We start from the raw sequence: 12,771 nt of genomic DNA, 5'->3' as shown, positions 1-12,771 counted from the left end.
CAGACAATAATTGCTATAGATAATTTTCAGATGCTCTACAGTCTCAAGAGAAAGAGAGGAGAGGACCTGGTCTGATTCTCACCATGGCCAGGATGTAAATTAGGGCTAGATAATTCCTCCAGACTCTGAACCATATGTCCCAGAAGTGTGGATTCCTCAGACCAACAGCACATCATAAAATACGTTGCACGCTGACATAAGGGCAAATTTTTATTTTATAAAAAATCACTTCCATAGTCTTTGATCATCATTTTCTGTAAAGAACAGGCATTTTGAAATGGTGACTGTTGCCTTAGATCATGAACATAAGAACCACATCTGGGGATGGCAGCACACTGAGCTGGAGGAAACACGAGGCCTGAAAAGTTTGGGGAGCACAATCCCCATCCATCTCTGAGACAGCATAGCTGTCTCATTACCTGAGATGGGAATAAATCTCTAAGTTGGGTTAAACACTGTTATTTGGAGGGTTTTTTTTTTTAAGTTTATTTATGTATTTTGAGAGAGAGAGAGAGAACACATGCACAGGGGAGGGGCAGAGAGAAAGTCCCAAGCAAGCTCTGCACTGTCAGCACAGAGTCCGACACAGGGCTTAATCTCACAAACTGAACCATAAGATCGAAATCAAGACTTGGACGCTTAACCGACTGAGCCACCCAGGTGCCCCGAGTTTCTCTATTCTTATAGCTGAACCCAATCTTAACAAAAACAGCTGTCACTCTTGAGAGTTTTGTTAGGTATACAATTTTAGTTTAAGTTATTTTTCCCAACATTTTGGTGATTTTATTCCATTGCCTTCTGGCTTGCATTATTGCAGCTGAGAAGTCTGCCATTTAATGTTCTTCATAAGTGGTGGCTGCTTCGTCTCTGTTCTGGGCTCTTTAATTTCTCAGCAATATGCTAAGATGTTGGTTTCTTTTTGTTTATGTTGCCTGGTTGATGATAGCCAGTGTCTGTGGCTTACCGACTTTTCATAGCTCTAGAAAATTGTCAGCCAGTACATCTTCACATATTGCCTTTCAAGTTGTTTATGCCTAGGATATGGAGAGCTCAAAGGGGTGGGTAAGAACAATTCAGCTAAGAATTGCTTCCCCTAGTGGTGACTTCAGCTTTATACCAGGCTGTGATCTGAGGGGATTTGTTTTGTTTTTGGATCTCTACCCCAACCTCTGCAAAAAAATCTGAGTTTGGAAATTTTTAACCTAATTTTTAAAACTTTATTCCTTTTGGGGTGCCTGGGTGCCTCAGTCCGTGAAGCGTCCAACTTTGGCTCAGGTCATGACCTCACGGTTCGTGGGTTCGTCCAACTTCGGCTCAGATGGGTTCGTGGGTTCGAGCCCTGTGTTGGGCTCTGTGCTGACGGCTCGGAGCCTGGAGCCTGCTTCGGATTCTGTGTCTCCTTCTCTGTCCCTCCCCCACTCGCATTCTGTCTCAAAAAAAAATTAAAAAAAAACCCTTTATTCCTTTAAAACAAGTGAGCTTGTGTTCCTTTTATTTGATAATAGTGTAGTTACTGTGGAATGAATGACATTTTTTTCCCCCACTAAAACTTACACGGCTGAGGGTTTCTGACATATTTTATAAAAAAAGTTTAAAGTTGCCATTGTCAGACTGGTAACTGTATAAATAACTAGTGTCCGTATAAATTGTTTCTTATCATCTATGTAAAATTAAGAATTGTGTAGCACAGTGCTATCATTCTACTTGGACCTTTTAGTAAAGTTTTAAAAACATAGTATTTCTATAATAATTCTTCATATAATTGAATTGTTAATAATAATTTAGTCATATTTTATGAACTTATTTAAAAAATTTTTTTAATGTTTATTTATTTTTGACAGAGAGAGAGACAGAGCATGAGCGGGGGAGGGGCAGAGGGAGAGGGAGACACAGAATCTGAATGCTGACAGCTCAGAGCCCGACGTGGGGCTCAAACTCACAAACCACGAGATCATGACCTGAGCTGAAGTCGGACACTTAACCGACTGAGCCACCCAGGCGCCTCCAATTATTAATAAAGTTTGGACTAATGCAATACTGGGAAAGTGAATACTTCTATCTAAAAATTTTTTAAGCTTATTTATTTATTTTGAGGGGTGGGAAAGGGCAGAGAGAGAGGGAGAGAGAATCCCAAGCAGGCTCCACACTTCCAGCACAGAGCTCAATGTGGGACTGAACCCACGAACTGTGAGATCATTACCTGAGCTGAAATCAAGAGTTGTATGCTCAACCAACTGAGCCACCCAGACACCCCTATCTAAATATTTTTAAGGAAACTAAAGTTCAAAATTAAAATGGATTGTGGTCAAAGAAAATAATACTAGTATATATTAGGGACTGAATCCAAATTAAAGATCTAATATATATTATATATGTAATGCACATATACAAAGACATATACGCATATGTACTTTTGACCAATGGAATAAAGAATAGAGAAGATTTTAATTTTTAAAATTATTATTATTTAATAACGTTTATTTATTTTGAAAGAGAGAGTGCACATACACATGAGTGGGGGAGGGGTAGAGAGAGAGAGGGAGAGAGAGAATCTGAAGCAGGTTCCATGCTCCATGCAGAGCCTGATGCAGGGTTTGATCTCAAGACTGTGAGATCATGACTTGAGCCGAAATCAAGAGTCAGACACTTAACCAACTGAGCCACCCAGGCACACCAAGAACTGAGAAAATTTTAGATAAAGCTTCCAAAACTTGTTCTTGTCTGTTTTTTCTCTTTCATTTATCATATGAAATTATCCCTAAAGTGATTAGATGCTCTCCCTAATCCATTCCTGAAGGTAGACTAGAAGTGTTTCTTTACAGTTTACTGGTACTGTGCGAAGGTCATACTAAAAGGGAATATACTCTGGACAAATACCATTGAAGTAAATGTCCAGATATTTGGGCCAAGAATTAGGAAGAATAACTACAGTCTTTGTACCATTCCCACAAGTTCTATACTTATGTATACTTGTCAAAATATAAACATGCTGCTTCTTCCTAAAATGCAAGATGGAAAAGTAAGGAAATAAATCTATAGTGGACATTATCCACAGTAGAGAGTTGGTGGATAGAAGCTTCTACAACCACTTTAGAGGAAAAGGAAATGTGGTGAATTCTGTGCTGACTCTTAAAGCCTCATTCCAACTGAGATGTGTGGTTTTTGCTCATAATTCATTGACCAAAGCAAATCACATGCCATACTTGCTTCAAAGGGCACAGGGCACTGCAATCCCACAATGTGCCAGGAAAGAAGAGAGACCAAGAATTTGTGAAGCATCCTAATGTTACCTTATGTTTGGCACAAGTATAATTCAAACATGGGATGGCAGGACAATATGTGACGTTTTAAGATTAAGAAAATGTTTTTTAAAAGCAAGAAAAAGAGATCATGAAAGACAGAAATCTAATTAATGTGATTTTATATCAAGATTCAATAGAAAATGACAGTCAAGTTCAAGTGGATTTGGATACATCTAAAAGTGCATTTCAGGATTATATATTCTATTTTCTGTTGGGTTTGGCTTGGTATTTGCCATTAATCTTTTTTTTTAATGTTTTATTTATTTTTGACAGAGAGAGAGAAAGAGAGAGAGAGACAGAGTGCAAGCAGGGGAAGGTCAGAGAGAGGAGACACAGAATCCGAAACAGGCTCCAGGTTCTGAGCTGTCAGCACAGAGCCCGACGCGGGACTCGAACTCACAGGCCACAAGATCATGTTCGATCCCATGGACCATGAGATCATGACCTGAGCCAAAATCCAGTCAGATGCTTAACCGACTGAGCCACCCAGGTGCCTCTATTCCTTTGTTTTCTTCGAAAGTTTTATAACTTTAGCTCTCACATTTACATCTTTGATTCATTTTGAGTTAAGTTTTGTATATGGTGTGAAGAAGGGGTTCAAATTTGCACTTTTGCAAACCAACTGAAAGACTACCCTTTCCCTATTGAATTGTCTTATCACTCTTGTTGAAAATCAACTGATCACAGATGTCTGGGCTTACTGCTACACCATCAATTCTAACCTATTGATTTATGTGTACATATTTATATACTTGCTGTCAATTTCTGCAAAAAGAAAGTTAGAATTTTGACAGGGATTTCATTTAATCTGTAGATAAATTGGGGGAATATTGTCATTTAAATTATGTGAAGTCTTCCAATCTATGAATAAGGATGTCTTTCCATTTATTCTGATGAAAATTTTTTTCAACAGTTTTGAAGTTTTCAGTGTACAAGTCTTGACTTTCTTTTGTTAAATTTATTCCTAAATATTTATACTCCTAGATGCTATCATAAAGGAATTGTTTTCTTAAGTTCAATTTCAGATTGTTCATTGCTAGTGTGTAGAAATACTAGTGAATTTTGTATAATGATCTTGTATCCTGCAGCTTTGCTGAAATTGTTTACTAGTGCTTCTTTCTTTCCTTTTTTTTCTTTTTTTTGATTCCTTGGAATTTTCTATGTAGAAGATCCAGTCATTTGTGAATAGATATAGTTTTACCTCATTTTTTTCTAATATGAATGTCTTTTATTTCATTTTCTTGCCTAATTGCCCTGGCTACAATCTCTAGTACAGTATTGGATAGAATTAGCAAGAGAAGCATCCTTGTCTTATTCCTGATCTTAAGAAGAAAGCTTTAGTCTTTCACCATTAAATATGGTATCTATCAGTCATGGGTTTTTCATAGATGCCCTTTAGTAACTTGAGGAAATATCCTTCTTTAAAAAATTTTTTTTAAGTTTATACATGTATTTTGAGAGAGAGAGAGAGAGAGAGAGAGAGAGAGAGAGAGAGAGAGAGAACATGCATCAGCAGAGGAGGGGCAGAGAGAGAATCTCAAGCAGGCTTTGTACTGTCATTTCAGAGCCCAATGTGGAGCTCAAACTCACGAACTGTGAGATCATGACTTAGCTGAAACCAAGAGTCAGACACTTAACTGACTGAGCCACCTAGGCACCCCTAGGAAATTCCTTTTTTATTCTAATTTATTGAGGGTTTCTTATTTTATCCTGAAAAGGTGCTCGATTTTATCAAATGCTTTTTCTTCATCTGTTAAGATGACCAAGTGGGTTTTTTTCTCCTTTATTCTATTACATGGTGTATTACATTAGCTGATTTTCGTATGTTAAACCAATCTTGCATTCCTGGAATACATTCTGCTTGGTCATGTTGTATAATTCTCTTTTATATGTTGTTGCATTCAATTTGGTTGTGTTTTGTTGAGGACTTTTATGTCTATATTTATAAGAGATATTGGTCTATAGTTTTCTTGTAACGTCTTTGTCTGGTTTTGGTATCAGGGTAGTACTGGCCTCATAGAATTAATTGAGAAGAGGGGTGCGTGGGTGGCTCAGTTGGTTAGGCATCCTACTTTGGCTCAGGTCATGATCTAATGGTTTTGGGTTTGAGTCCTGTGTCCGGCTATGTGCTGACAGCTCAGAGCCTGGAGCCTGCTTCAGATTCTGTGTCTCCCTCTCTCTCTGCCCATTCCCTGCTCATGCTCTGTCTCTCAAAAATAAAGAAATGTGGAAATGCATTTAAAAAAAAAAGATTAGTTGAGAAGTGTTCCCGCTTGTCTATATTTTGGAAGAGTTTGTGAAAGATTGGTGTTAACTCTTCTTTAAATCGTTGGTAGAATTCACCAGGGAAGTCATCTGGTCTTGGGATTTTCTTTACGGGAAGTTTAAAAATTATTAATCCTTTTTTTTTTTTTTTAAAGTATTCTGGCTCTTCCTCTGAAGTGGCTTAAAGCAAGATTGCATCAGGGGCACCTGGGTGGCTCAATCAGTTAAGTGTCTGACTCTTGGTTTTGGCTCAGGTCATGATCTCATGGTGTGTGAGTTTGAGCCCTTCATTGGGCTTCAAGCTAACAGTGTGGAGCCTGTTTGTGATTCTCTCTCTCCCTCTCTCTTTCTGCCCCTCTCTCGCTCATTCTCTCTGTCTCTCTCTCAAAATAAATAAATAAAAACCTGAAAAAATATTAAAAAATAAATAAAGCAGGATTGCATCAGTAATAATAATACTCATGAGAGACAACTAATAGTTTTTACTTGGTCCCAGACATTGGTTCCTAATATTGTTCTCCTCTTAAAGCCTTCTCAGCTTTTTGGAGGGTGGTTGACTCCATGTTTGGGAAGAGAGAACTCCAGATTGGCTTGTGCCACCTTGGTGTTGTCAAGTGAGGACGTATTTGACATCCTGTGTGGTGGTAAAAGGCACAAAAGCCAGCTTAAAGCATCCCCCCCCCCCACACACACAAGTGGTCAAACTGTCACTATGTGAGCATCAAAAATGAAATAGTTTATTAAGACAAATTGAGTCTCAAAAAGCTGAGTATCTTATTGTATTCAGGAAGAACTAGAATGGATTTTCTTTACAAAATAATGAGTGCTACCTAGAGGTTGATTTTTTTTCACCCAGAGTTAAAAAAATGTTCACATTTAATTGTATGTGTGTTTTCAGAGCGGGCAGAAGAGTTTTCACGTCCAAGGCTGTTCTCCGCTCAAAGTCACTGTCAGCAAGTCTCATGAAAGATTCCCATGCCATGACCCGGGGGAGGCTTGTTTGTTCATTGTGAGCAAGCTGGCTATTCAACAATCGTCTCCCAGATTAAATCTCTCGCTATTCTGGTCTGAGCTGAGATTCTGAAAGTAGACTTCTTTAGCTGCTGGTTCCCTGTTGTGCTCTGTCAGTAGAGAGGCTGGAGGGAGACTGGGGGACTGAAGGAGGGGGACAGGATGTTTGCATCCTACTCCTCTGAGTGTCGCACAGCAATGCATTTCATCAGGGCAAGGGCCGTGGTTCCAGTGGCCACAATTGGTCCCAGTGTGCAGATTTTTCCACTCCCAGTAAAAGACTCATTGAGCCTTAGAGACACCAGCACCAGATCTGAGAGATCTGTGTCCTAGACCCCGTGGAGCCCTCTTTTGAGCCAGAAAAGAAAATAAGCATCATTTCATTGTTTAAAAATGTCACACATACATTCCAGCTAGGTTAGAACAGATATGCACTTAACCAATCCATATGAAGAAAGAAACTGCTACCTTACCCCATCATGACGATTGGGACATATTGACTTTGGCCACTTGGTGAAGAAAAAAAAAAAAACAGAATAATATTTGTACAGGCTTTCATGATAGTGTTGAAAATAATGTTTGACAAGGAAATAGAAAAAGGCTCATGGTACCTTAAAAATAAACCTTCCTGGTGCTCTGGCTGCCAAAGGATTAAGTGTGAAAGCAAACTTTTGACTCAGCTTCAATGAAATGAAAAGAAACCCCAGGTCACAAGTCCCAAGATGATTAAATGAGAGAAGCCTTAAGAGATAGCAGCCTGATGGGAAAGCTAGTTTGAGAATTAAAAATTCTCCATGTTGGGGCGCCTGGGTGGCTCAGTTGATTGAACATCCGACTTTGGCTCAGGTCATGATCTCACAGTCCATGAGTTTGAGCCCAGTGTCAGGTTCTGTGCTGACAGCTCAGAGTCTGGAACCTGCTTCAGATTCTGTGTCTCCCTCTCTCTCTATCCCTCCCCTGCTCATGCTCTGTCTCTTTCTGTCTCTCAAAAATGAATAAATGTTAAAATTTTTTTTTTAATTGTTTAAAAAATACTTTGGGTCATCCAACCATTCAGAAAACTTGGGGATAGAGGGGTAGAGGATATTTACATTATGTGTACCTCAAATGCACAAAACGAACAGACAGGACAGGCAGAGAAAGATTTTATTCTCATTAAGTGCTCTTGGGTGCTACCTTCAGTTAGGATGGTGTAAAGGAGCAAACTGCTTCTTGTGATAGTCAGGGCTAGTTAGAAATCCTCCTCGGGCTGTTTACAGAGAGGTTCCCCCACGGAAAACAGACGAATGAGAACCAACAGGAAAGAAATAGAAAGCAAGTCCTAAAGAGTAACATATCAATAATTACCTTAAATTTATTTATTTATTTTTTTTGTTTTATTTATTTATTTTGAGAGAGACAGAGACAGCACCAGCGAGGGAGGGACAGAGAGAGGGAGAGAGAATTCCAAGCAGGCTCCACATTGTCAGAGCAGAGCCTGATGTGGGGCTCTAACTCATGAGCCGAGAGACCATGACCTGAGCTGGAACCAAGAGTCAGACGCTCAACAGACTGAGCCACCCAGGTACCCCAATTACCTTAAATTTAAACTGTTGAAATATGCCCATCAAAAGACAGAGATCGACAGAGTGGAGAGATCACAATTACCGGATACTGCTTATAAGAAACTCCCTTCAAAGTCAACAATCAAGTAAGTTGAAAGAAAAAGAATGGAAAAACTATACCATGCCAACATGAAGTTAAAAAAAATTTTTTTAACGTTTATTCATTTTTGAGAGACCCAGTGCGAGCAGGGAAGGTGCAGACAGAGAGGAAGACACAGAATCCGAAGCAGGCTCCGGGCTCTGAGCACAGAGCCCAACGTGGGGCTCGAACCCACGAACTGTGAGATCATGACCTCAGCCAAAGTTGGATGCCCAACCTACTGAGCCACCCAGGTGCCTCAACATGAAGTTTTTAAAAAGCAGGAGAGGCTATATTTATATCTGATTAAAGTAGACTTCAGAGAAAAGAGAATATCTACAGATAGATGCTGTATAATGATAAAAGCATCAATCCACCCAGAAGATTTAATGATCTGAAATGTACGCACAGCAAATAACAAAGCCTCAAAGTACACGAAGCAAAAACTAATACCACTGAAAAAAAATTCTCTCTTCATCTCGTAGGAAATTGACTCACAAAACAAAGTATGTAAAGACACAAAAAATTAGAAAGTGTTGTGTTATTTATTTAAGTGTGGAATTTGTTGTAAGAAAAGGGATTCGTTAAATGAACTGTACTAATCTGACTCAACCCTGTAAAAAATCACGTAGGCTCCTCTCTGAGTCAGAAAATTTCAAAACCTCCATCCACTTTTCCTCCTTGTGGTCAGAAGGAGTAAAACAAACAGTGGGTCTGGCAGATTTCAATCCAAGCACAGTCTGAAGACTGGATCCTGATATTATTTATAGAACAAGAAATAGAAGGAACTTTAGTAAAACCTTAAGTACAATAATCTTTGCAGGGTGTCATAATGTGATTTCAGTGTCTCTATTACTATGCATATTTTATAAATTGCTACATTAAGCAGTTTTAGTTTAAAAAGTCAAAGTTGGGGCACCTGGGTGGCTCAGTTGGTTAAGCCTCTGACTTCGGCTCAGATCATGGTCTCACAGATTGTGAGTTTGAGCCCCATGTCGGGCTCCATGCTGACAGCTCAGAGCCTGGAGCCTGCTTCAGATTCTGTGTCTCCCTCTCTCTCTGCCCTGCTTGCACTCTCTCTCTCTTTCTTTCTCTGTCTCTCTCAAAAATAAATAAACATTAAAAAAAAGTCAAAGTTAACCTTGGATTTTTTTCTTAATTTGCAGACATAACCGTACCTCTTAGTTGTTTTTATACTCGAATAGCAATCAGTGTGGGCATAAAATTCTAGTCCTAATGTTCTTTATACATCATCCCACTGCCTCTTAGCATTTGTTGCTTAGAAAAGAAGTCTGAGTCCTGTTCATTTCAGTTCTTTTGAAGGAATCAAGGTGTTTTCTCCCCTCTTTGTTTAGCCGCAGGAATCTTTTTGTTTTTCAAGTTTTTATTTAAATTCCAGTTAGTTCACATACAGTGTATTATTAGTTTCAGGTGTACAAGATAGGGATTCCACCCTTCGACACCACACCTGGTGCTCATCACAAGTGTATGCCTTACTCCCCATCACCCATTTAACCCACCCCCCTGCCCACCTCACGTCCAGCAGCACTCTGTTTTCTATAGTTGACAGTCTGTTTTCTGCCTCTCTCTTTCTCCCCCCGCTACGTTCATCCGTTTGGTTTCTTACATTCCATATATGAGTGAAATCATATGGCATTTGTCTTTCTCTGACTGACTTATTTTGCTTAGCATTATACTCTCTAGGTCCATCCATGGAGTTGCAAATGACAAGATTTCGTTCTTTTTGATTGCCAAGTAGTATTCCATCGCGTATGTATACACAATGCACATCTTTATCCATTCATTAGTCGATGGACATCTGGGCTCTTTCTATAGTTTGGCTATTGTCGATAGTGCTGCTAAATATTGGCGTGCATGTGCCCCCTCGAATTTGTATTTTTGTATCCTTTGGGTACAATACCCAAAGGTATTATTTGGGTAAGTACCTAGTAGATATGCAATTGCGGAGTCTTAGGGTAGTTCTATTTTTAACTTTCTGAGGAAGTTCCCTACTGTATTTCAGAGTTCCCAGAGTTCCATGTTGCAAAAAACCTTTTTATTGAAATTAAAAGTTTTCACCTGAAAGCTTCCTTGGTCTCCCTTCATGAATTTTTTCCTTGCCTTTGTTGGACTTTCAATCTCCAATTCCAGATTTCTTTTCAGATCTAGCAAGTGTTTTTTTTTTTTAATTGAGGTATCATCGACATATAACATTATATTAGTTTCAAGCATACAATATAATAATTCAATATTTGTATTATTGCAAAATGATCAGCATGGTAAGTCTAGTTAACATATGTCACCATACACAGTTACAGAATCTTTTGTGTGTGATGAGAATTTTCAGATCTCTTTTCTTAGCAACTTCTGAATATGCAATATGGCATCTTGAGTGTGGTTGCTATACTGTGCTGAAGGTATTTATATACATCCTCATTTATGACTCACTGTCCCATATTATAATTCAGGAGCACCTCTTATTTGTAGACAATTTATTGGATTTCTAGGACTCTCCCTGTAACGTATTTCTGAGCTCTTCAAAATGTCTATATTCATTTCACATTTGGGTGTATTTCTGAAGTGACTCTTTTCTGTTATTGATTGGATTTTCCACAACATGAAATTTGCCTTTTATTGTTTCTAGTATGACAACTGTTGAATTTTTCCTTCTTCCATCCCTGTCCTGTCCTATATCCTTGTTTCCGTTAAAAAAAAAAAAAATCTGAGTCTATTCTTGTTTAATAGCGGCCATGTCCTCTCCAATCATATCTGGGGTTTCCTACACTTATGTGAGCTCCGAGGCCACGTCTGTGACAGGGGGCTGAGGGCAAGTGCAGGGTGTGGGACAACTAGGAGGAGAGGGGGTGAGCCTCCAGTCAGAAAAAGCCAAGGGAATCAGGGTGGGGGTGAGTAAGGACAGGATATAGAAAAACATGTGCATTAGGTACACTATTGGGCACTTTTCACAGGGACCCCATTTCATCCTCATAATAGCACTAAAAGTGAGGCATTATTATCCCAAACCCACCCCTCCATGTACCTGGTGCACTTATCTACACTGAACTGGATGGAATGGAGACCCGGTCTCGAGAGAGCAAGGTGGCCCTCTAGTTCCCTGATAATAGTGACACATTACTTTTGCTTACAGCAAGTATTGTTCTCACTAAAATTTTGTGAGATTGGCTGAAAAGGTAATTGTCAATATCTCCCGAGAACAGGAAGCTGGGATTCAGAGAAGCCTGAGACTTGAGCCCTGTCTCTGGATTCCTGTGTTGTCCTTGACATTTGGAACCAAGGCAACCAGTGACGGAAACAGAGCATCAACCTCAGTACCTCCCAGTAATGGCTTCATATCCTGTTGTGCAACTTTCTGGAGCCTCTAGGTCAGAATGTCCCAGGCACCACCGTGGCTGTTGGGGTTGGTGCACATGAAGGATGAAGAAGGCTGGGCTCCGGGGGCTGCTGTGGATGGTCTTCATCTCAGGTAAGGTGAAGAACCCAGTAAGGCTTCTGCCCAGAACCTTGGGGATCCCACCACAGGAAAAGCTTCCCTTTTCTTTGGAAGCTCCAGGGGAAGTGGCCACCCAGGATAGAGTCAACCGGTAGACATGCCAGACTGGGTTTCTCTGCCCAAACTTAACAGAATCGGGAGAATATAGAGGGCCTGAGAACAGAAATAAAAGGGGTTGAATTAGGGAAACGGGCTATCTGTGTGTTTTGATGTTGTCAGAGATATGCAAAACCCTGGATGGGAAAATGATAGAGCAAACCTAAATTTGACATGATCCGAGATAATGTTTGAGTTTGAAACTTTTGTTTTTTATAGTCCCTCATGATGCTTTTGATGTTGACCATCTATTTTTTTTAAGTTTTATTTACTTTGAAAGAGAGAGAGAGAGAGACCATGAGCAGGGGAGGGGCAGAGACAGAGGGGGAGAGAGAGTCCCAAGCAGGCTCTGCACTGGCAGAGCTCATGGGGTTCAAGCCCATGAATCGCGAGATCATGACCCAAACTGAAACCAAGAGTTGGTCACTTAACTGACTGAGCCACCCAGGTGCCCCTGATGTTGACCATCTATTAACCCTAAAAGACATAATTAATTAAACAAATATTTCCCAGGGGCCACCTATGGGCTGGGAAATGTGCTATTGCTGAGGCATAGCAGAACAGAAGTGAAGAGAAGGGGCCTGGTGCCCATTTTCATGGGAGCTGTAACCACAGGTGGCTGCTGTCTACTGGTGTTGGAGGGTATTGTTGCCCTAACTTGGTGGGTTTGCCCCATCACCACACCCTCACTTCTCTTGTGGTACAGCTCATGCTTTCACTAAAGATGAAAGCATTTGGGACTTTAGTTGCCCTCCACCCCAATCCTTATGAATAAATTGGGATAAAACCAGAGAGAGGGAAAACGTCAACAGCAAGGAAAAGAAGGCTTTGCCTTGGAAAGATTATAAGGAAAGGGTGTTTTTCGGGAACCAACTACTTTGAGCAAGGTCACAGACACTCACC

General features: G+C 40.0%; 1 protein-coding gene across 4 annotated transcripts in view; it reads left to right on the top strand.

Moving 5' to 3' along the window:
* Positions 1-11,625: 11,625 nt before the first annotated feature.
* The window catches only part of LOC132667052 (trem-like transcript 2 protein), a 47,429-nt gene continuing 46,283 nt past the window's right edge, over positions 11,626-12,771 (top strand). For 3 of the 4 annotated variants that reach the window (XR_013555618.2, XM_078446887.2, XM_078446886.2), the window contains exon 1: positions 11,626-11,745. Coding sequence is in view for 3 of the 4 variants with exons in the window: in XM_078446887.2 (XP_078303013.2) it covers positions 11,697-11,745 (49 nt within the window). In the remaining variant the exon portion in view is untranslated. The remainder of the gene's footprint in view (positions 11,746-12,771) is intronic. The other variant, XM_060615474.3, reaches the window with a different exon arrangement.

This window comes from Panthera onca, chromosome B2 (genome assembly GCF_046562875.1).
Source record: "Panthera onca isolate mPanOnc1 chromosome B2, mPanOnc1 haplotype 2, whole genome shotgun sequence".
In the NCBI taxonomy this organism is placed as follows: domain Eukaryota; kingdom Metazoa; phylum Chordata; class Mammalia; order Carnivora; family Felidae; genus Panthera; species Panthera onca.
The sequence above is the reverse complement of the archived record's forward strand: the minus strand, read 5'-3'. Positions and strand labels throughout refer to the sequence as shown.